We start from the raw sequence: 24,797 nt of genomic DNA, 5'->3' as shown, positions 1-24,797 counted from the left end.
AGTCTTTGCTGTTGTGTGGTGCCAGCTGAGAGGCTCGCCTGCGTGGTGCTTTGGTGGGAGTTTGGATCGGCGAAGAGAAGCTTCCTGGAAGGGCTGAGCAAAGGAAGAACTGCAGAACAAAGAAGTCTGGCTGTCCTGTGTTCTTCCTCAGTCACAGTGTTTATATACCTGCTGTGGTCATACACAAAGTCGTTAATGGAGCTGAGATGGAGTATTTTCAGATAATTGGACCCTGAGAACAGCCCGTACCTGTGGTGCAACGTGTACTATCGATGTCAAGCCCCTCTTTGCCCCGAGACTGTGGGTGTTTACCAGAAATGAAACATTTTTGGGTCATCATGAGCTAACTGCTCATCATTTAAGTCATGTTTATTGATGTAGCCTTTGATTACAACGAACAGAAACTGTGCACGTGACATTGGATGGAAACGTGTGAAGCAGCCAAGGGACAGAACAATAAAGTGTTAAATAACACAAACAATGAGATGTTAAGAGAGTTGGAAAATGTCACTTTACCAGCGTGTTGTTGCTCATAATCATTTTAACTCATCTCTCTGAGATTGTAAATGTTGTTTCTTTGTATTTGAGAACGAGGCAATTTGGAGAATTTTTTTTTAATGAAACTGTAGCCAGCTGACCTACTGTACTTTCTGAATGTTTTATACGGTAGATTAGATCAGATTTGATTGGATTAGATCAAATAACATCACATCAGATTGGATTACAAGCAATTAGATCAGCCTACTGTAGATTACAGCACCGGGAGAGACTATAGACATAGTCCTCACACTGTATAGTATGTGAAAAAAAAAAACAACAACATTGTCTCGAGATTTTTTTCCTTCTACAAAATATGCTTAATGATTGTTCAGACTTCTTCTTGGCAAAAAAAGCAGAGTGGTAACTTTCTGTTTCAGCTTTTAGCCTCATCTGAGAGTCCTCAGGTCTGTGGAGCTGACGCTCTGCCAGACAGACCCCCGTCACAACAACATCACTGACAGCAGAATATCTGGAGGGAGGTGGTTGGTGTTTGGATTGGATTGCTGTATTTCTGTGTATGTACATTAAGAGCAACGAAAAACCACAGTCAAATTTCTTGTATGTGTACACATACCTGGCCAATAAAGCTGATTCTGATTCTGATTAAATATTTTTTTATTATTAACAGTTTTGGACTGTTGGTCGGACAAACGAGACATTGGAAGACATCACCTGGGACGCTTGAGGCTGAGTATGAAGACGGATGTGCTTCTGAACAGTCTGACGCAGGCAGTGCAAGGGAAGTAAAAACAGCATCTCATTACAGATTAAGCTTTGTCGCCCTCTGATGGAGCAGAGATAAACAGCTTCATGTGAGCTTGAATTGCAACAGAGAATATGCAGTTTTCAAAAACAACGAAATGAAAAAATAAAACAAAAAGGTATCCGAGCAATGAATTACAATAAAGACTTCATGTAACAAGTTCAAGTAGAAAATATTAATTACTATAATACAAACATTTGTTTTATTTTATTTCAAAGACACTGGCAGTGATTGGCTTATCAGACTCACACACACACACACACACACACACACACACACTGGACGGGCCTTAGAGGATTCAGAGAACATGTTTCACTTCCAGTCCCTGATGTCCTGCAGTGGAAACAGAGAAAGTGCCAGTGTCAGACATCTGCGTAAGTTGAATTATTCATGATTGTTTCTGTTGTTTTGAGCTTGCATTCATCAAACATGGACGTTACACTTTTCCTTTGCTGCATTTCAGGGGAAAATATTGTACTTTTTACTCCACTGCATTTATCAGACACTCTGAGTAAGTTTGCGTTACGTATGGGATAACTTGTGTTTGTTTGTTTGTTGTAGGGTAAAAATGTGTGTAATGTATCAATGTATGAAAATCCCCAAACCTGGAGGTACAAGGAGGATTTTCACCTGACAGTGGAACTAAACTCGACTCTTCTTCACTGTCAGTACTTTTTCGTTTGATACCTGTGTACATTTACTTAAATCAAGTCAGCAGGACTTTTACTTGAAGGTGTTTTAACACAGTGGTCCAACTTCTGCTTAGTAATGGATCTGTAAACCTCTTCTACAGCTGGTAATAATCCTTTTAAACAAAACCAAAAAAAAAGACGTACAGTGACTTGTCTGCTCCTACTCTATTACACCAGCGTTGCTGAGGTAAACATCAGTGACGGGCAGGGAGTTTGTCTGGTCTGCGTGTGGACTGCCAGTCTGCTGGATAAACTGCTGCAGCTTACACTGTCTCAGCTCCTTATTCAGCTCCTCAGTCATCTCCCATCTGTCCTAGAGGATGCAGGGAATATTATATTACCAACAGCACCAACATTGGGTTAAATGCATTTGGTAGGAATGCAAACATATTAACCCTCCCATCCGGCACTTTCCTTTCTCCTTATTTCTGTCATTAAAGGGTCAGACTGGTAATATTCTATGTTTGTTTTATAGTCCCACGAAAAGACCAAAACCAACAATGAATTTATCCTAATAACTAAGTGTGCCTGATATATCCCTTGCCTCTTATATTTTCCTTCTTGTCAACAAATCCCATGTACAGACTCAAACCAGCAGTGAACGTATCCACTAACAGGTGTTGTGTGTGAATCACAGCTGGTGGATCGTCTTCCTCCACTGTTGTCCAGAAACTATTAAAACACATCAGTGAGCCGCTCTGTTGTTCCTTCATCACCACGAACACACACACTGTAGTTTATTCTGACTCAGTCCCACACACACCGTCCTGCTGCCCCAAACACTCACTACAGCACCACATGTGGATTGTTCCTGTTCGTTTAATAAAAACTACAGTGACCAGCTATTTTAGAAAATTCCAGAGCCTTTTTAAAATGAAACTAAACAATATCTACATCCTCAGTAGAAACCAGTGGACTTGGGGCTGAGGGGCTGGGGAAGTCAGAGAGCACTGACTGATGGACTAACACATTGCTGGTTTTGGTCTATTTGTGGTATTTGTTTACAATAACAAAAACACAGCATATAGCCAGAATGATCCTTCAGGTGACATGGAAAGTGAAAGTCACAGTGATACAATGTGACTTTTATTGACATTGTTGGTTAGTTCCTCATGTAAGCCTGTCTAAGAATGACATTCATACATAACTAATGTGCATCAGAAAATGTGATTTGTAGGAAACAAACACATATTAGATTGTTTATCAACATGAGGAGAAACTGTTTATCATATCTGCAAATTGTTACTACTGTGTAAATGTGCACAGTAGTGTGCACATTTACTTCGCCTCGATGGGGTGAATCCACTGTGGCGATTCTATTGAAACGAACTGATTTGGGTCTGAAATGTTGCTGTTTTAAGTTCTGGTGTGCCTGAGCCCTTACAAAGATCAATAGATGGTGGAGGAGTTATACCTGTAGCCTTTCCTCTGCAGCTTGTAGCTTCCTCTGTGTCTCCGTCAGCGCTGCATCCAGTTCTTCTCCCTGCTGCAGGCGGAGGTGGAGCTCCTGCTTCAGGAGCCTCAGGGCCTCCTCTAGCTGCCGAGTGTCCGCCCGAGAGCCTTGTCTGTGGGCTCTGAGCTGTAGGTCCTGTTCTAGATGTGCAGAACGGGCTTGGAGCTCCTCGATCCGATAACTGTGATCATCCATTGATGAGTGTATCTGGTGTAGACGTCTGTGCATATCTGTTGAAAACAGGGTTAACGTTTATAGTTTTAGAAATGTCAGAGGAAGAAGTTGCTCGCCAAAAATGTCGACAGATCTGAACACGTACCTTGCTCTCTTTCCATCTCGGCATGTAACTCTTCCTCCCAGTTCTCTCTGTCCATCAGCTCTGCCTCGTTCTGCCTCTGCCGCTGTTCCAGTTCCTCCAGTTCCCCTGCTGGGACCAGAGACGGACTAGGAACCGCAGCAGATGACGTCACCTGCTCCCACACCTCTGTCTCTCTCTCCAGAGCCTGAAGCTGAATCTCCAGGTCTTGTAGCCTCCTCTGTTGCTGCAGAATCTGCCTAAACGCCTCATCTTTGGAGGAGCAAATTTCCTTCACAGGGTTGAGAGGGTCTAGGAAAGAGACTGGGGAAGCTTGCAGTTCTGGGGAGGCTCGAGGAGACGGAGACGAGGAACTGTTTGGTTTAGTCCTCCTGGGGAGTTTTGAGGGACCCAGACTGAAGGTGAGAGCCTTGTGTGGCTCCTTGCGTTTGAGGGCCTCTGGTTCTGATGGTCTGGGCAGGGGAAGACGTCTCTCTCTGGTGGGTGTGTCTGGACCATCACTGAGGCTGGGACCAGTCCTCCGCAGAATGAACTGGACCTCTGCAGCCAGCTGTCCCAGCTGACCCAGATACTGAAGAGGGCAGTCATCAGCAACTAGCTGTCTCTCGGTCCCTCGTAACTTCAACATAAGAATGTAACGACCTGTCTGACCTGTGGAAAATACAGACACACACGAAAGATTAACATTTAACAGCTGAATGGAAAGGTTGCCTTGCTCATGTAAGCCAGTGTAATTTTGGTTTGAAAAGAAAACTGAAGGAGGAACTAAAAACTGCAGATTCTTTAAAAAAAATCACAAACATGCACACAAAAAGCATTATTATTAACATATCAACAGCTTATTAGTTGAAATTCAACAATTCACCTGTTTCACAAATAAAGGTTTGGTTAGGTTTAGGCACAAAAAATCTTGGTTAGGGTATGTTCATGAATTGTCACATGTAATCTATTTAAAATCTGTTAAACATCTACAGACAAAGCTATACAGTTGAAATGTTACAAATACTCTAGAGACGGACTATCCAAATAAAGTGTTACCTAAATCAAAACATTAAGATATGCGAATGAGCCTGTGTTGAATGAAAACTGAGAGACATACCAATTGCTTGTGCAAGAGCTATGACGACATCCTGGCAGGAAGTGTTCAGCGATAGGCCACACACCACTCTGAACACACCATCCACCCAAACCTTCAGCTCCATCACTCACATTCAGCACCGCCAGTGACCTGTGAGGAGACAGATGGACACATCAGTAAACTGTGCTTGTAAACTAGGTTAGCATAACTTAAAGGAGCAGCGAAAAATCCCCCTGGAGGCCCAAAAAGCCCCGCCCTCAGGAAGGAATCTACCTGAGTATCTGTTAATATCTAGTTTCACCTGAAACTGACCTAATAGTTTCCAAGATGGCCCAGTAATCAGTAATCAGGCCTATTGTTTTCTGGCTGCAACAGATACTCAGGTAGATTCCTTCCTGAGGCCGGGGCTTATGTAACTCAGAATAGCTTAAATTTCTAGTTCCCGTCCCATTTTTTCACAATTGAGAATGACTTCCGGATGGGAGCCGAAACGTCTTGATTCTGAAAACAGTGTCCAGATGACTACTACTGAAACCTTTTCTACGATAGAACACTCCTGGACGAATGAGGGACTACACCGCGTCATCACAATGTAAAGTCTATAGGCTGAGAGGGAACTCGCGGGCGGATCCAGCGGGTGAAACACTACAGCGCATATTCAGTCGGCCGCATACCCCGGAAGTAAACCCGGAAGCCAGAATACTTTTTTCTAGCTTCCTGTGCGCCAGGCGAGCAATTCTCATTGGAATGAATAGGCGCCATCTTGGGGTCCGGTATCCAGGTCTAATAATACATCCATGACCCGCTCCCTATGTAGATAAAGACGGCTTATTCTACAGTAAAAACAGAGACAATTCTTAATTATACACTAATGAAAACATACTTATAAATATTAGATTCTATTTCTGCCAATAGCTCCTTCTAAATGTTACACACTGGACCTTAAAGATAATGTATGTAAAATATAATCAATAAATGTAATTGTATACCAATAAGGAAACAAACAAAAAAGTTGGCAATGTACATTTGTTGACTGTCAGATTTCTCCTTTTAAATCTGGTTGTACTGGACCTTGTCGCCAATGTTGCATATCAATGGTCTGATAAGTCTGATAAATGGAAATATCGGATTTTAATATGATTTTTGCACCAATGTGATGAAGTACTTTGATTTGCAGTGGTGGAACAAGTACTCGGACGTACTCAAAATGTATTTCACTTAATTATGGTACTTGAGTAAATGTACTCAGTTACTTTCAAACACTGTTGATTTGTCATGTATTTGATTCACTGGACTGCAATAACACAATAACAGTAACAATCATTCCAGCCTGGCTACTTTATTTTTATGAACAGTAAATTTAATTTCCAGGAAATGTACTATATCATTGCATAAATATATCAATATCACAATATAACATTATATGGAGTTTATCCATACCTCCCACTGCTACACACTACTCATAATGTTATTAATTGAGTTTAATTTGTGTAGTATAACTTGTGTTCTGTCTCTTTAAGATTACAGCGGTAACAGCCAATCATTTAGCGCCACGTGTAGCTAGCTTCAGATGCTAGGAGTGAAAGAGATGCTAGCTAACTAATAAATAAGTGGTGAAAGACAAAAACGGAGAGAAAAAACACGTTTTTTTTTAATATATATAATTTTAGGAGTGATTTGGAGTTCCCGTCCTGCCTCTGTTGCTGAATGCTGTTTGTTTTTTTGTAGTTTTGAAAGAGTGTTAACACTAAGTTAAGTAACGTTAACGCTAGCCATGTTATTTGTTTGCCTTGTTTTTAAGCCAAATGCGCAGCCAAACTTGTCAGCGACTAAAGTAAGACAGTGTAAGTAAGTTTCGTGTTGTGAATTGTGAAGCTAGGTTAGCATTATGTGAGCCAGGCGCAGTCACGCTCGGCTGTTTGTGTGTCTGATGGTGAATTGTGGCGCAGATTAAACTGTCAGTTAACCTGCTTCCAGGCTTTCAGTGGAGCATTGTACTGGGCACTGATTATGGAAAGATATGTTGAATCTTAAATGCTTTATTTAAATTCTGTGAGCGCCACAAATAAAATTCGGTTCACCTACAAAACCTGGAGACCCCCCAAATTTACCTGGGTGGATAGAAACCACTAGAGGCTACTGAGAAAATGTAATTTTAGTAGTAATCTGAATGAACTGAAGCTCTAAATGGCCGCAGAGAGTGTGTATGAGCTGTGAAGCATCTAGATTGTTTTGGAGATATCGGCCGTAGAAATGTCTTCCTTTTTTTGAATATAGTGGGGCTATATATATATATATATATATATATATATATATATATATATATATATCAGCTTGTGGGGCTCAAAGCGCCTAAAAAATACATTTGAAAAACTCAACAACAACGTCTCTTTCCAGAAATCATGACCCGGTTACTGAAGATAATCCGCAGGTTTGTTGTGAGCGGTTTCATGTAGGAACTATCGGTAGAGAGAAAATAGTTCCTACATGAAACTGCTCACAACACATCATCAACAAGTTACAGGACACACAGCACTGTGTGAGGACTACATGTGTTTAATAAACTCCTACAAACAGCTGTAAGCAACAAACGAAACATCAGCTCTCTAAGCTGTTACACACTCTGCCTGTTAACTGTGGCAGAGTATTAACATATAAAGGTTTCATAGTATTATGACTTTGCTCTTGAAATATTACAATTTTTTTCTTGTAAAATTGTGACTTTATTCATGTGACGTTACGAACCCTTTTACAAAATATTTTGACTCTCCTAAAATCTCTGACTATTTTACCCTCACAGTGGCCTTAATACTAATCCTGAGTTACCACAAAGGTACATAACGAAATGTTTGGTTAAGACCTTTAACCGCGTTTTAGGTGCCCTGTGCAGATATTGATAATAAACATTTTTGCTGACATTGATGTTAAATAAACACAAATTGAGCCAGTATTACAGTTCCCCAGGAATCATATTTCTCTAATCCAAAATATAATATTTAACAGATAAAGTTGTTGACAGAGACAAGGAGAAGTAACATTTTGTTGTGGGTTATGTAATGTTATCGTTGTTTGAGATTATTGAATGTAGGAAATAAAATGGACTAAAGCTTGTCTCTGTCGTGGGAACACAGCCACTTTCTCACCCTGCTGTTTCCGGAAAACACTGTAACTTCCCCCTGGGTGATGCATGAAAGCTGAGCCAGCCTGAGAGCGAAGCAGTATAAGATATCATTCTCTCATGGTTTCAGTATACAGATGGGCGAACCGACACCCAGCACACATGTTTAGGGATTTTCTCACATACTGAATTCCACGGGAAAAGCACAGAGCGAGACTTTATGCAATCCAGTATGGATGAACTGTGAGACAAACAACAGCCTGTTTGAAAAACACGTTTTCTTTACATGTTGTCCTCCCGTTTACATTCAGAAGCAGGAGAGATGATCTGGAGAGACCCGTTCTGACTTCAAACCGTCTTAAGGCATTTCTCTTATGCTTAAAGACAAAGACGGGAAGTAACTGAATACATTTATTCCAAATTGTCCCTTTTTTTAACTTAAATATTTAACTTTTTGGAAAACTTTCTACTTTTTCTTCACTCCATTTCAGAGGGAAATGTTGTAGTTTTTACTCCATAACATTTATCTGACGGCAAGAGTTACTGGTTACTGTACATTCAACATTAGATCATAAAATGTCATTAACTGGGGATAGATGGAGACCGTTCGCTCTTCAAACAACTACAGCACACAGTAGATACACAGATTCACTGTTAAAACTCACTGTGCAGTTTCGGTAAACCAAACTGTAATTATTAACTCATATGTACATATGTTTTTCAGTTTCTGTCAGCTGAAACTGACTGAATTATTCTAATTACTTAAAATAATTCAGTTTCTAACCAAGCATTGACTAATCATATGAGATGTTGTTAGCTCGTGACTTCCCAGCATGCAGCACATTTGAGTTATTTGTAATTTTTTTGAAAGTATACAAGTTAAGGTGATCATTCTGTACAATTCGGAAAATCACAATGGAGCCGTGGAAATCTGGATGGAAATGCAGTCTCTGTGTTTTTTTAGCCAAGATTTCAGCAGTTACTGTGATGGATACAATGTTATCATAACCGATGCAACAAAAATAAACCCCAAGTTGTGATAAACTGCAGTTTTCTTTAAATAAAGTTAAAGTACACATTATCCCAGTGATCTAACGCTACACACCCTCACCTAGTGAAAGGTAGTGTCAGAGCCAGGATTTACTCTGTGACCTGCCCACAAAAATCAACCAGGAGCGACATCACCATACAGCCAAGGTCACACAATAATTATAGGTCCAGTGTGTTTCATTTAGGAGGAGCTATTGGCAGAAATGGAATATAATATTCACAAGTATGTTTTCATTAGTGTATAATCACCTGAAAATATGAATCGTTGTGTTTTCGTTACCTTAGAATCAGCCCTTTATATCTACAGAGGGAGCGGGTCCCCTTCCACGGAGGCCGCCATGTTGCACCGCCATGTTTCTACAGTAGCCCAGAACGGACAAACCAAACACCGGCTCTAGAGAGGGCCGTTCGCGTTTTTCACCGTAGTTTCTCCCACACGTTTGGAAGGGGAGGGTGAGGCGAGCGGTGTTCAAATGGTTGCAACCTGCAATTTCTAGATGCCACTTATCATAATTTACATACATACACATATAACTTAGTCAACACTAAGACGATAACTGAAGTGGTAACAACAAATCTGGCTGATTAGCATGTTAGAATAGGAAGACAGACGTGAGGGAGATGACAGCCTTCTGTTTGCGTGTTTGTTTGCCTGTTTTTTTCGTTGCATTGGCCCCGTTTACGTGGCGGCCCTCTGGGAAAACTCTTATTAGCCACAACTCTGATAGCCAGTCCTTCCCTGGTTTTTAACTTGTGAACTAGATGTAGAAGAATGATAGATCAAGACTCCTAGTTTCTACTAGGAGGGGGGGAAAAAAATGATCAAATAATCAATAAATAGAAATATTCCAGTCCCTGTTGTTGATTTAAGTCTAGCCTGGTTATAGACCTCTTTTGGCATTGGGGAAATGTGAAAATATTGGGAGGGAGTGTTGGTCTGATTATTATTGCGGTTGTGCAAGGCTTTATATATTATTTTAACCTCTGATCAGACGAAAACAATCCCAACAGCTCATTCACAGTTTTTTGTGGTTTATTTAAACTGATTTCCGTTGATAATTAGCTGATACATTTATCACAGTGCTCTCAAGAAGGTATGCATTTCATATCTCTGTATTTAACCTCGAGCTGCTGTAGCCTCTACGTTACTGTGACAGCCCATTTACACAACAAGGTGCATAATCTCCTAAGTGAACGTTTTATCTGACTGGACCAGACGTCTTTGTAACTGAACTTCTTCGCTTCCGACATTAGAAACAACCCTCAGAGTGATCAGTTTAACACACCGGGTAAGTTTCAAATGTGCGCATGGAAACAGGTGTTTGACAGCGACGTGTGTGAAGGTTTGTGTCTGCGTGTTTGAAGGAGAAGACTCACAGGTTTGCTGAGGGCAGGAATGTTGCAGAACACGCTGACATTCCTGGAGGACTCAGTCTCCACCCACACATACCTCCTCTGTTTACTAACTTCCACTGCTCAAAATCACTTTCAGTAATCGTTCAGAAAATAGGAACTCAAAACCTTGGAAACTGTCACTACAAAAAAAAAGTATTTAAGAATTGAAACTGGTCACAGTGCTCCTCATTTTCCTGATAGAAAAATACATTTGTTGCCCTTAGAAGTTTCCCACATAAGAAAAATTTTCTTCTTGGATGGAAAAATCATTTCTCAAATGAAAAATTATAGAAGTAAACTATTACATACTTATTACTACTACTATTTTTTTTCTTGATACTAGATTCTTTTTAAGATTTCACTTGTATCACAAGTGATAGTGATCACTATGATAGTGCTTTAAGTTGATTTCACTTAAATCACTATCGTAGATTTGATTTCTTTAATCTATGACTTCTAAACTAAGACTCAATATTATAGGTTTTATTTGCTTATATTACTTGTTTTGTTTGCTTGATATTTTTTGTATTTTTTATTTTTATCCGCACCTTTTTCCTGGCTTTGTATCTGGCTTGTCTTGAACTATCGCAAAATGTTTTAACCTGCTATAATTAAAGTATTCTGACAGTTAAGTAAAAAAGCTCTGATGCCATCACGTACAATATAATATTGATTATAAATTAAGACAAATGAACGTAAAGATGAATGCCTTTCCATGCTAGATTTAAAGAATTTAAATGAATAGGCCTGCAAACGAGTCAACTGTTGCTTACATTAGAAACTAAAATCACAAATGAAACCTTTTCCCTCTTGAAGAACTAACTCATTCTGATTTTTTACGACATAATAATAATCGTCAGTCCAACCAGGTCACAGGGGCATTACAGCTCAGAGAGGAACTTTAACCCACTCACCTGTTCAAGCTTCTCTCCGTTTCACTGATGGTCCTTATTCCTTCTCACTGTTGTGTGTTCAGGCTGCTGGTTGGATGAGCGGCTGTGACCCAAACATTCACCTACAGACACACTTCAGAGGAGGAGGAGGAGGAAGAGGAGGAGGAGGAGTGAAGCTGTGGAATGCAGCCTTTCTGGATGTGCTGCATGAAAGATGACGTCACACTGAAAGTTTTTTGGGAGGTATTTAAGTACATTTACCCAAGTAAAATTTTGGACTTTCTTCTGCTTTCACCTACTGTAACGCACTTTTTAATCCTCCACATTTGTCTTTAGTGCTGAATTTACTTTACAGATTTAGATTCTACTTTTAGTGTGAGGTAAGGTCATAACATATTGCATTTCTTACATCTTTTTTTTTCTCCTTTCCATTCCTTCATGAGAATCCCCAAAACAGGAAATATATGGTTTAAACTACAGACTGTATAAAAAAATGGACGTAGTGACGTCACCCAGAGGTGTCTGAAGAGCCACTGTGAAGCTCAAAGTGGGCGGAGAGGTGGAGCTGAGGTGGGCCAAATGAAGCTTAGTTGCTCAACCACCTAGCAGCAAGCCACCTGAGAGGGCACCCACCTGTCACTCAAAGTGGCCACGCCCTCTGTTGTGCATAGCTTTAAGCCTGTGCTTCCCCCATGTTCCCCCCACACATATCGAAGTGTCCTCGTGCAAGACACTCATCCACAAACTGTGCCTTCGTGTGTGTGAATGCTTATTTTTTTTGAACGTCTGCCATCAATGTGAGTATGTGATGGAGTTTGAAGCGCTTTGAGTGGTTGGAAGAATTGAAAGGCGCTATACAAGTACAGTCTGTTTTATATTTATTATAAACGGATGAGTTATAGAAAAATTCACCCCTCACAGTTGTCATGGACGGCGAAATTAGCTACAGAGACCAAACCCGCTTTTTGTAAAGTTGTTTATTTCTGCTGTAAAGTTGGGCATCTTAACATGGGTGTTTATGAGGACTGACTGGAACCAGCTTCAAGTGGCCATTTGAGGAACTGCAGTTTTTGGCACTTCACGTTGGCTTCATTTTTCAGCCCCGGTGGTCGCCGCTTGGTTTTAACGTGACAGCCAAATTAAAGTCTACTCTTCTTCACTATCAGCTGCTTTGCTTTTATGTTCTGTAAACGCTTGTTTACAGGTTGAAGAAAAGTTTTTGAACATTTACTTCCCACTATGATCCTGCTACTTTTTACTTTAGTAAAAGGTTTGAGTACTTCTTCTTCTACTGCCTCCCTCTGTCTCTCTAAACAGTGATGTCACTGTGACACTGAACCCGGGCCCCTCCCCCCTGTGTGTAAAACATTAAAACTCAGAGGAGTGGCTCTTGCCGCCACCCTGTTCCCTCTCCACATCTCCAGCATTCCACTCTGCAAGCTATGTGTACATGTTGATATCTCCGTGTGTGTGTGTGTGTGAGTGAGTGTGTGTGGATTTGTGCTGAGGATCAACAACTCTGCTCAGCTGGTTTTCCTCAGCCTCATCAACACACACACACACACACACACACACACACAGAAAGTCTTGAGGAGCGACGACAGCCAGCAGCTGTCACTGTGCTCGGATGCTGTTGCACTAGATGGCAGCACCTCAGCTGAGAGCAGAATAAATTCCACTGGACGTAGAGGTTACAGGTCAATCTATTAGACATGAATTAACGTAAAAGTAACCAGAGCTGCAACTAATGATCATTTTTATTATCGATTAATCTGCAGATTATTTGCTCAGTTAATAAATGAATCGGTTTGGGCCATAAAATGTGAAAATCGTGAAACTGCACATCATAACATTCCAGTTTCTTGACAGCGAAGCCAGTCGGATGCTTTTAGTTACACATTAGCAGCTAATTGCTGAATTTCCAAGTAAATACAAAGAGGATCCCCTTATGATAGTGAGGTACATTATCACTCTGCAGTCATGAATGATGTTGTTTCTTGCAGAGAAAGGTTGCAGATGGTGCTTTTCTAACCTTTTTATAAGCATATATTTTAGGAGCCAGCTTCTGTCGTGGTGTGGCTAAACAATGCTGTCTAGCTGTGTTTGTTGAACAGATTGTGGATTCAGTGTGGACTGCGTGTGCTTTGAGTGCCCCCTCGTGGCTGTTTTCCCAAATGGTAAGTGAGTGGTGTGTTAGTGCAGACCTTATGTCCCATATAGTATTTGGTGCAACCTACACACAGCATCTTATCAAGTCATTTTGGTCAGTTTATGATAATTAAAAGTTAAAACAAGTGAGCAAATCTGCCAGCGATTCCTTGCTGTGGGACCTGACACTTTAATGTGATTGTGTGTTTCAGTTTCTGATTTCTTGTGCTCTCAAGTGGCAGAAGGCTGAATTGCACATATAATAATATCACTCTGTAAATCCTATTTTCTAACATTGTGTCCTAATTGTATACAATATAAATCTAAGCACTGTTTTTGTTTTGCATCACTGTCTGTTTGACGCTTTGGGTCCAGAAAAGCGCTTTACAAATAAAATAAATGATTATTATTAACTGGTGTTGATAGACACTGTTATCCCATAATTCTTCTGCTTCTGCTTCTGACAGTTGGAAACAGTGATTGTTGACAGAAGTGTAGCATCTTTGGTTATGGCTTGAAAAATTAAAAAGTAAAGAAATACATTTGTAGAAAAAAATGTATACCCAATATCTTATCAAATTTGAAATTGACAGTAGTGACTTTAAGCATTCTTTTTTAAAATATTATATTTATTTCAATTTTTTCCACATGATCTTTGCATATAAATCATCGTTATCACTCGTCATTGTGCACATAACTGTACTGTTTATCAACTTGAAAAAAAGGAAAAAATAAACATTTGTAATAATCAAAATTCAACCAAAAAACTACAGAAAATGTTAACAAATATGACAAATATAGCAACTTTCTTGTAGTTTGTTCAACTCATCATCGGTCTGAAGTTCAACATGGTCAACAGACAAGAGGATGCCGCAGTGTTACCTGCTGTTGGCGGATTCAGACCTTATTTAAACATGAACAGCAAAGCCAGTCACAGCAACATACATTTCTTATTCACTGACTTTTATCAAATGTGTGTCATGCATGTTCCTATTGGAAATCAAACAGAAAAAAATATTAAAGAATAATGATGACATATTAGAAAGCATCTGTTTCACATGGCCTTTGTACTTCAACATCATTATCAACAACATCAGCCTCATTATCTTTGGCTCTAGTTATTATGCACAGAGCTGTGTAGCAAGACGAACGAGGGAAACACTTTTGTCATCATCAAAAATAATTAAAAAAAACAAGACATGTTTAAGTCAGAGATAAAACCATTTCCAGCTTTTTAACTTATTTGTTACTTGTTCAACACATCTTCTGTCTAAAATAATGAAAATCATGAGTCAATCATTAACAACACTTGAAAGGACGCCACAGTCTGTGTGCATGAAGCAAAAATCCAACTAATGCTGATTTATTTACTCTCCAAGCTTTTGTTCCACAGAGGCCTACATCATCATCATTGTTGTGCACACTAGTCACTATATTAGTTTGATAACCATATTATTATTTAAAAGAATAATAGAAAAAAAAGGAAAGTAAGCAAGTCAGCATCAAAAGTCTTTGTTATGTACTGACTGGTAACAAATACACATCATTTTTTATTTCTTGTTTTTCTTTGCAAGTAACGATTAGAAAGCCAACTGTGAAGCAATGAATGAACCATGCTGACGTATCCGTTACAAAACATCTTTTCCACATGGTCTTTGTAGGAAATCCTCATTATCACTGTCGTCATCATTATTGTGCACACTGGTTATAATGCATATAAAAATATGAACAAAGAAAACTCTAAACAAAGAGTTGTAATCAAAAAACAAAATCATAATTAATATATAACATCATAATTGTGCACACGAGTCATTATACATGTAGAAATGTCGCATCTTGAAAAAAAAGGAAAAAAATATTTTAACAAACCAAAAAATAAAAACCACACCAGTCATTATGCATGCGGGTCTATAGAAAATTGATAAAAAAAGCAAAACATTTGTAATCTTCAAACAAAAAACAAACAAGAAACAGTATATAACATGTTTAAAAGTCTGACATAACGGTTTCCAGCCTTTCAGCTTGTCTGAAACTTGTTCAGCTGATCATTCATCATGTTCACCAGACCAAAGGATACCACAGTTTTCACTGGCAGTCGCTGGTTTAGTCCTTATTTGAGTTTGAGCCACAAAATCAGTTACACTAACAAAACAACAGACACTTACAAATAAAACATGAAATCTTGTATGCTTTTAATTCTGTCATGCTTAAATAATTTCATGCACAGGTTCTAAAACATTTGAGTTGTTTCTCATTACACTGAATTCGGCTGACGACTTCTAGTTTTCTAAGTAAAGACAAGGGTTCAGCCAAGTTGATCATTTTTTAAACCGTATTGATCTGTCTTTAACTTGACTGATTGTTCTGCTGCCCTAACGGGTTCAGTCCACCATCCTTTGGCTTTCTCCAAACTATACATTTGTTTATGATTGAGCGTTGTTTTGTTTAAAGATATTTGTCAGGATTGTATGTCGTTCACTTTATGTTGAAGGCATCCTTTAATCCCTTCAGTGCTTGTGCCTTTGTGATGCTCCTCCAGGCCTCTGGAACACCAGCTGGCTTTGCTTTGTATTTTTGGGCAAATCTGTCATTGTATTTTACCATGACATACTTCCAGTAGTCAGATGCCTCTATGGTGCAGTCTGGAGGAATGTGCCAGTCTGGATAGTACTTGGCGTATTCCTTGTAAGGATGGTACTTCCCTTTAGTGTCTGTGTTTCTGAATTTACGTTCACCTTGCACATCCGTTGTACACAGTGTTTCAACCAGCTTTTGAGTGTCCACAATCTTATATCCACCAAAACCTTTTGGCCGATGAAGAGCTGCGTGATGTGTCCTGTGGTCTTTGCCTCCAGCCTCACAAGGAACTTTACAAAATGGACATTGTTGTCCACAGCCAAACACCCGCTTGAAAAGCTCAGCTTGTGGTTTGATTGGAAGTTTGTTCAGAGTCTCAGTGATGTCTTCAGAGCTTGAGAACTTCTCATGCAGCTGTTCCTTCAGTTCACTCAATGATGTAATGAGGCTCCTTTTAAACGGATGGCATGTGCTTTGGATTTGAAACAGGGTGGTTTTTTCAGCCTCCACTGAAAGTGAGACGTCTTTGATCAAATATTTGCGCATGTTGTTGATGAGCTGTGCGATGCTTTTCTGGTCGTCTGGCAGCAGAACACCACCCTCTCCTTTTGAGGCCCGTTCTGTTGCTTCTGTAATTTTTTGAACTATGACTTGCAGATTCCTGTTCTTCAGTTTGCACAGAGTCTTGTCCTTTGACATGTTTTGCAGGATCTGCTGAAATATCCAATCCTTAACATATATTTCATAATTACAAATGTACTTGACAAAACTGTCAAAATCGTCCTTTCGCAGCAACTCTTCCTGAATGTTGTACTGGAAAAAGGAGCGGGAACTGTACTCTGCTGAATGGCAACTTGTCAAAATTTCATCCACAATGTGTACTCCCAGAGATCTACTGATGAACTCTTCAACAGCAGGCTTGATACAACATCTGACATAATCAGCTGCTTTGCGTTGGCAGTGATCTCTCTCTTTGTATAAATCGAGAAAATCTAACAAGTACTGTGGCTTGTACTTCTCCAGCTGAATTTTGGGATCCCTATCTTTCAAGAATTCTCTGTGCATGTGAAGGAACTCTGTTGAGGCAATGCCACAAATGTGAAGTTTCAGGTCGATCTCAAACTTGGGCTTGTAACACATTCTGCATTGTTTAAAGGACTCATCTACTTTTTCCAGAAGCTCCTTTGTAAAACAATCATTGTAATCTGTGTTTGTTTTTGCAGTTTCAAGTACAAACCGTTTACAAGACTCAATGACACCGTCTGCAAAGCTCTGCAACTCTCTCTTTGTTTCTTTTTTCTTGAACATATTTGTAATTTCAGTTTTAAATGTTTTTACGTGTTCAGTTTTGGCCTTAAATGGACCCTTCACAATTTCTTTTAGGTCTCCAATGTTCTGTAATTCCTCATTGACGTTACGATTTAAGACATTTTTTCTCAACTGTTCGAGGATTCTTGCAGATATATCTTGTTCTTTCAGGCCAGTCACATTTTCAGTGACTTCAGCCCACATCTTTTCAAACTCATTTTCCAATTCTTCTTCAGACAGTGTGCGGTGTTTGCAGTCGCTCAAGAGTTTCATAACTTGTTCTTCAATCACTTCTCTGTGTTTTCTTTGAATGTCCTGAACCTCTTTTGAACTTTTTCTTAGCTCAAGTGCACAATCCAATTTATTGTTTACTGAATGTTGGATTTCATTTGCAAGACTTCTGATACTGTTGAAAAATTCAGTTTTGTATTTCTCTATCAGACACACATGTCTGTCTTTCCTTTTGTAGTATTCCTGAAGTTTCTGCTGCATTATTGTTAGTTGGTCTGCTATTTTGTCCAACACCTGTGATTTTTTTGATTCAACCAATTTATTGACATGATGGAGCTCAGGTTTGTTGTCAGCATTTACGATTTCAAACTCTGCTGCTGTCTGCCAGGAGAGAATCTCTTTTCTGAACTCCCATTCCCACTGATTGAACTCTTGGCAAAGGTTGTCGTACGCATAGGCCACAAGAGTGTTTCTGAAACTAAAGATGAAGTTCTCATATTTGACTGCTTTCCACAGACTTCTCATCCATTCTAAAAACTCTGGGATCTGTGAGACATTATCGTTTCTGTCACTTTTCACTGTCTCCAAAAGATTTTTCTTGAAATCTGCTACAGCTTCACTGTAACCTGTGTTCACTGGTGACATTGGTGGAGTCCCCTGCCAGAGTCCTGGGATGTTCCAGTTGTTTTTTTCCATGTCATAGTCCAGCACATCTGTGAATGCCTTTATAGAAGGCTGCCTTTCCATTTCAGCTGCAATTTGAGTCATTTCATTGAGTTGGTCCAAGAGATGTTTTCTTTCGGTCTTGGTCTTTGCATGAGCTGAGACTCCAGAAACATTCTGGTGCACAAAATGACAAACTGGCTTTTTACCAATTTCCTTCATTCTCAAGAATGCATGGGTTGCAATTTGCAGGACATCTTTCATTTCTGTTGAGTTCTCCATTGCAACATTGATAACGGTAACATCACTTAACCCGATGACAAAGGTTGCCAGCTGGTTGTCATGCTCATTACTGTCTTCTAGTTGTGCCAAATGAGGAGACTTAAGACCTTCTGTGTCAATGAGAACTACAAACTCACAGTTCAGCTTGCATTGCATATCCTCACCCACTCTGAGGAAGAGCATATAAGCTCCTCTCGTGCATCTGCCACTGCTGACAGGAAACTGCACACCAAACATGGTGTTGAGGAGTGTCGACTTCCCGGTACTTTGAACACCCAACACAGTCAGTACCAACAGTCTGCTCTTCTCTCCAACCTTCTTGTGAAGCTCCATTAATACATCTGTCACCCATCTCTCTGGGATGTTGGAAGCATCTCCATCCAAGAGCTCTAAAAGATACCCATCCAGCAGCATTTCAGCAGCCAAACCAGGGAGATGAGACATTTTACCAGCAGTGTCTTGTGATTGAAAGGAAACCTCATAGATCAGTCCCATCTCTCTCATGTAATGCTCTATTCCTAAAGAGCTAGCCAGCAACGCCTGATCCAACTCTGCAATCTCTTTCACGTCTTTCTCCTTTTTGTTGCAGTGCTTACTGTAATGCAGTAAAGATGCTTTAATGACAGACTGCAAATGTGCATTCAGTTTAATTTTCAACCACTTAAGGAAAAGATCTCTTTTCTCTTTGTCACTTCTGGATAAGTTTTCAATAAAACTCTTCATAGCAGCTGACAGTTTGTGTTTGCCAAGCTCCTTCATAATCTGTTGTTTTTCTGCCTGTAGCTGAGATTTATATTCTTCCAGTCCTACATCGCCAGCTTTTTTAAACCTACATTCTTCCATTTCAATCTGTGATAACCTTTTCCAGTTAACGCCTTGCAAAGGAAGTTGTTGGTTCTTGTAGTCTGGTATACTCCGCACCCCAATTCCTTTAACAATCTCCTCAGCTGCCTTCTTTTGTTCGTTGGTTTTGCTTTCGTCCACAGACAAACCAAGTTCAACAGCCGTTTCAACCATATTTTCAATGTTCATTCCAGTGTGTACATCTGTCAATGAGTTCTCGATGGCTCCGCAGAGTTTCTCTGAAAACTCTGCAACATTTACGCTTGGAACTTTGGTTTTCACACTGCTCTTTGGTAAATCTAATTCTTTCAGTGTTGTCTTGACAGACATCTTATCCTCTGTAGCATTCGGCGCCTTGCGATTAACAACGAAGAATAGTTTCAAGCTCACTTCTTGAAGAGAAGTCAGAATCTTGTGCTCATTTTCTTCAACTTTGTCCAGAAATACAAAGGTAGCAGTTGACACTTGAAAAAGAAACCTGAACTGTGCGAGTGATTGACCAATGTCTCCTCTCAGATTGGCGAAGGCAACTGGTTTTGGAAATATGTCAAGATTTTGTCTGCCACAGGGAAGGTACCAGCAAACCTCTACCAATCCATTGGCAATTTTCCTTTCATGTGCTCCTCCTTTCATGTCTCTGTGTATGAACATATTGTGATTCTGCTGGCCACGGCTGAGAATATGATTCAAAATCTGGGACTTGGATAAACTACAGTTTTTCAGCCTCACAAAGGAATAGAAGGGTATATTTGCTTGAACAATGTTGTCTTCAACAAACCCTCTCGATTCAGACAAATCATGTGGACGCCACTCTTTGACGATGTCTCTCAGAGCCCACAGCATCAGGGTACACTGACTGTTATTGCCATGGGGCAACAGCAGTGGGACAGAAAACTGGCACATTGACATCTTGAGGGCCATTTCCTGTTGCAAGAAGCTGTCAGCACAAAGGAAGAGTGCTGCTATGAGATCAAGAGGGTTAACCTCATTATCCTCAGCAGTGGGAAGGTCTAGGAGATCCGTGTCGTCGTCGTCGTCGTCGTCGTCGTCGTCGTCGTCGTCGTCATCATCATTGTTTGATAATTGTGGGCAGTTCCTGCATTCAGCATTGATTTTAAATAGTTTTCTGAGAAACCACTGTGGTATTTCCTCCAGTGATAAAACATCTTCTTCATATATGTTGTTTTTGTTGATCTCCATGAGAGACCGAAGAGTGAGCTTGTTAGGATGAAATTCCTTCAGTCCCAGTTTGGAGAGGAAGTTTAACAGGACTGTCAAGGAAAGAGAAGATCATTTTGAGAAAGTAATAACTGGCAGCCCCTATTGGATTGTATGTGGATGTTTGTGTGTGTGTGAGAGAGATTTTCGAGTAACATGCTGTAACTATTACAACTACTACATTTCAAATGTGCAATCACTGCTCCAGTTACTTGTGGTCAAAAACTGCACTTGGTGCCTTTAATGCTGTACCTTATTTTCTTCTTGACAGAACATGAAAAAAGTCATGATCTGTGCTTGGAAAAGGTTGGTGACCGTTTCTTTACTGGATAGATAAATCATCCATGTTGATGTTGGGATTTTATGCAAGTGGGGCCTCAAATGTTCTCCTCACAACCCAAAGTGTCACTTTTTGTTATCTATGTGACTCAAACAGCCTAGGTTATGTTTAGACTTAATAAAAAACTAAATTACATCCTACAAAAATTCCATTTGTGTGTACAAATAAAGGTTGAATGAATAATTAACATATTCTAAGTCAGAGTGTACCTGCATGCTCTTGTCCTTCTGTGTTCATTGTAGACATGGTCTGATTCCCCTGTGCTTTGAAACCTAGAAGAAAAAGTAAATATTATCTCTTTAGTTTCACAGAACCACTGTTATTTTCATATAATCAAAAACATTGTATTCTTGCAGATCAGTTGCAGACAAATCAGATCAATCAAAACACTGCACATACAGTATCCTTTCTCTGTCATTGATTGGATACAATGACGTGCAATCTGAGTGTAAAGGATTTGACTAACTATAGGTAAGTATCTGCAATATATCTGGATGAAAATTCAGAAGTACAAAACAGTAAAATGGTTCCAGCATTTAAAGTTTGACTGAAGCTTACCGGACATCAGGCGGCAGGAAACTGTGGGGCTGTGTGTGTCTGCTGTGGTTTTTATACTGAACATAGGAACCGAAAGCATTTCATACACCGGAGCAACAGGTTTCTATAATTTATCTTGTTCTTTCCTCTCTGAGTTTGAACAAGGACAAATGTGTCGACTTAATATGTTATCAGTAAATAAAACTTGCAGGGTATAAACCCCAGAAATCTTCGAGCTCTTCCAACCGTACAATTTTGATTAGACATCAAGATGCTATTTGGTAAATTAATTTATATGCAACGTACGTGTTGTCAATTCGTAAATGTATTTCTTAATTTGCTTGTTTTTTTAATTTATTTGCAGTGTTTCTTGGGTTGGTATTTGTTGTAAAGGGGTAAAGATGTTTTATTTATTTGCTTGTTTTCTGAAGCTGCAGTGCATTAAACTCTCTCGACAACAATATACATATTTGCAAACTTAAAATCTGTTTGAATTAGCGTGTGCATGCATGTCATTGCCAACACCCTTCAGACTAAAGACCAAACCAACATCAGATCTGTAATCGTCATAAATCCTGGTGCTGGTATAGGGCTCCAGACGAACTATTTACATCTCCCGACAGGATTGGTCAGGATCTAATGTTCTGTGTTCTTCTACACATCCAAAAGGTCACACACACAGTCAGGTTCATACAGTGAAATTGTTTGGAGTAAAGTAGCTGTCCTCCTGATAAATCCTGAGCTCCATCAGAGCTGTCTAAAAAATTTATTTCAGAAGCTAAAAATTTAAATCCATTTCCTCTGGAGAGTTTTCTCTGTCCTGTCAAGTTTATAACTACAGTTTTTAGTTTTGCTGCTTAAATGTCCCAATTGTTAAAGAAAACACTCATACATCAGTACATCACACAATAAAGAAATCACCTGGAAAGCTTGTGCTGCTCGACATCATTTCAATGGCAATAAAGCCTCCATGGACCAGTAGAGGTGGAGAGAAATGTCCATGCTGGTGCGGGTCTCTATATTGGAGAAAATAATTCGTTTATGGAGGATTTATGTGTAAGTGGGGATTAGGATCACATTAGTGCCAATCTGCGCATCACCACTGCACATCCAGTTGATGTTTGTTAAAAAATATTTTTACACATAATTTTTTTAATCAGACCTGCTAAATTTCAGGCGCACCAGTGTGACCAATGAAAATGTTTAGTCACAGTTGACAGTTTTTTGTGCGACCAAAATGGTCGCAACCTGGAGCCCTGTGGTGTGAACATCATGTGGTTCAGTGCCAGCCTCGTAGCCTCGTCTATTTCTCAAATTATTGACACATTTCTTCTTCACTTCCCTAAAGCTGACAGGAAGCCATTTCTGTCAGCTAGATTGGTCTGGTTTTATGTGTGTGAGTTACCTTTCCTTCAAGATCCTGATATAATACTGCATTTAAGTAATAAGTCAATTATATTGTGCATATTTAGAAATCAGTTGAATCTTGTTGCTTTCCATGATAATTAACATCAGATATTCTGTATTAGAGAAGTTTGTAGCACAACCATTTGCCCACTTTGGCTTTAAGACAAAGCTTTTAGGATCGGGTAGAAAGCTGACCATACTTATAATAAGTGACATTTACAGTGCCATATTATTTGTTCAGAATTTCTTTCATTGATTAGATTGTAGGTATTCTAAGTGGGAGTGTACCTGCAGGCGTTTGTCCTTCTGTGTTCAGTGTAGACATGGTCTAACTTTTCCTTAACTTTTAACTCCCCTGTGCTTTCAGACCCAGAGGAAAAAGTAAATATTGCCTCTTTAGTTTCACAGAACCAAACACTGAATTCTTGATGATTGCAGATCAGTTGCAGACAATCAAATCAGATAAGTCAAAACACTGCACACACACAGTATCCTTTCTCTGTCATTGATTGGATACAATGACGTGCAATCTGAGTGTAAAGGATTTGACTAACTATAGGTAAGTATCTGCAATATATCTGGATGAAAATTCAGAAGTACAAAACAGTAAAATGGTTCCAGGATTTAAAGTTTGACTGAAGCTTACCGGACATCAGGCGGCAGGAAACTGTGGGGCTGTGTGTGTCTGCTGTGGTTTTTATACTGAACATAGGAACCGAAAGCATTTCATACACTGGAGCAACAGGTTTCTATAATTTATCTCGTTCTTTCCTCTCTGAGTTTGAACAAGGACAAATGTGTCGACTTAATATGTTATCAGTAAATAAAACTTGCAGGGTATAAACCCCAGAAATCTTCAAGCTCTTCCAACCGTACAATTTTGATTAGACATCAAGATGCTATTTGGTAAATTCATTTATATGCAACGTACGTGTTGTCAATTCGTAAATGTATTTCTTAATTTGCTTGTTTTTTTAATTTATTTGCAGTGTTTCTTGGGTTGGTATTTGTTGTAAAAGGGGTAAAGATGTTTTATTTATTTGCTTGTTTTCTGAAGCTGCAGTGCATTAAACTCTCTCGACAACAATATACATATTTGCAAACTTAAAATCTGTTTGAATTAGCGTGTGCATGCATGTCATTGCCAACACCCTTCAGACTAAAGACCAAACCAACATCAGATCTGTAATCGTCATAAATCCTGGTGCTGGTATAGGGCTCCAGACGAACTATTTACATCTCCCGACAGGATTGGTCAGGACCTAATGTTCTGTGTTCTTCTACACATCCAAAAGGTCACACACACAGTCAGGTTCATACAGTGAAATTGTTTGGAGTAAAGTAGCTGTCCTCCTGATAAATCCTGAGCTCCATCAGAGCGGTCTAAAAAAATTTATTTCAGAAGCTAAAAATTTAAATCCATTTCCTCTGGAGAGTTTTCTCTGTCCTGTCAAGTTTATAACTACAGTTTTTAGTTTTGCTGCTTAAATGTCCCAATTGTTAAAGAAAACACTCATACATCAGTACATCACACAATAAAGAAATCACCTGGAAAGCTTGTGCTGCTCGACATCATTTCAATGGCAATAAAGCCTCCATGGACCAGTAGAGGTGGAGAGAAATGTCCATGCTGGTGCGGGTCTCTATATTGGAGAAAATAATTAGTTTATGGAGGATTTATGTGTAAGTGGGGATTCGGATCACATTAGTGCCAATCTGCGCATCACCACTGCACATCCAGTTGATGTTTGTTAAAAAATATTTTTACACATAATTTTTTTAATCAGACCTGCTAAATTTCAGGCGCACCAGTGTGACCAATGAAAATGTTTAGTCACAGTTGACAGTTTTTTGTGCGACCAAAATGGTCGCAACCTGGAGCCCTGTGGTGTGAACATCATGTGGTTCAGTGCCAGCCTCGTAGCCTCGTCTATTTCTCAAATTA

The 24,797-nt window shown here is 39.5% G+C and overlaps 2 protein-coding genes across 7 annotated transcripts; both read right to left on the bottom strand.

Annotated features, from left to right (window-relative positions):
• Positions 1-344: 344 nt before the first annotated feature.
• Positions 345-11,450, bottom strand: LOC122877302 (ras association domain-containing protein 8-like). Of its 4 annotated transcripts, none has more exons than XM_044198671.1 (6): positions 11,320-11,450; positions 4,864-4,992; positions 3,768-4,415; positions 3,410-3,678; positions 2,140-2,308; positions 345-1,636 (listed from the first exon to the last, which is right to left on the bottom strand). In XM_044198671.1, the coding sequence occupies exons 2-5, from the start codon at positions 4,964-4,966 to the stop codon at positions 2,156-2,158; spliced, it is 1,173 nt and encodes a 390-aa protein (XP_044054606.1). In that variant the 5' UTR covers positions 4,967-4,992; positions 11,320-11,450; the 3' UTR covers positions 345-1,636; positions 2,140-2,155. The 4 variants fall into 4 exon arrangements, with proteins under 4 accessions (XP_044054606.1, XP_044054615.1, XP_044054636.1 ...); XM_044198680.1 differs by having other exon boundaries at positions 2,263-2,308; XM_044198701.1 differs by having other exon boundaries at positions 2,263-2,303.
• Positions 11,451-14,054: 2,604 nt separating this feature from the next.
• LOC122877290 (up-regulator of cell proliferation-like) lies at positions 14,055-24,797 on the bottom strand. Of its 3 annotated transcripts, none has more exons than XM_044198649.1 (4): positions 24,401-24,530; positions 22,367-22,461; positions 21,118-21,180; positions 14,055-20,621 (listed from the first exon to the last, which is right to left on the bottom strand). In XM_044198649.1, the coding sequence occupies exons 2-4, from the start codon at positions 22,392-22,394 to the stop codon at positions 15,922-15,924; spliced, it is 4,791 nt and encodes a 1,596-aa protein (XP_044054584.1). In that variant the 5' UTR covers positions 22,395-22,461; positions 24,401-24,530; the 3' UTR covers positions 14,055-15,921. The 3 variants fall into 3 exon arrangements, with proteins under 3 accessions (XP_044054584.1, XP_044054574.1, XP_044054593.1); XM_044198639.1 differs by lacking the exon at positions 24,401-24,530 and adding an exon at positions 23,499-23,553; XM_044198658.1 differs by lacking the exon at positions 22,367-22,461 and having other exon boundaries at positions 24,401-24,797.

This window comes from Siniperca chuatsi, linkage group LG1 (assembly GCF_020085105.1).
Source record: "Siniperca chuatsi isolate FFG_IHB_CAS linkage group LG1, ASM2008510v1, whole genome shotgun sequence".
Taxonomy (NCBI): Eukaryota; Metazoa; Chordata; class Actinopteri; order Centrarchiformes; family Sinipercidae; genus Siniperca; species Siniperca chuatsi.
This window is presented reverse-complemented; position numbering and strand designations above follow the sequence as displayed.

Coding starts and splice junctions, on each gene's coding strand:
- LOC122877302 (XM_044198671.1), bottom strand. CDS start 4,966: ATGGAGCTGAAGGTTTGGGTGGATGGTGTGTTCAGAGTGGTGTGTGGC. Junction 4,416..4,863: donor AGCTCTTGCACAAGCAATTG/GTATGTCTCTCA, acceptor TATTTTCCACAG/GTCAGACAGGTCGTTACATT. Junction 2,309..3,409: donor CTGCAGAGGAAAGGCTACAG/GTATAACTCCTC, acceptor TGCATCCTCTAG/GACAGATGGGAGATGACTGA.
- LOC122877290 (XM_044198658.1), bottom strand. CDS start 24,428: ATGATGTCGAGCAGCACAAGCTTTCCAG. Junction 21,181..24,400: donor GAGCAGCACAAGCTTTCCAG/GTGATTTCTTTA, acceptor TTTTTCTTCTAG/GTTTCAAAGCACAGGGGAAT. Junction 20,622..21,117: donor AGAAGGACAAGAGCATGCAG/GTACACTCTGAC, acceptor TTTCCTTGACAG/TCCTGTTAAACTTCCTCTCC.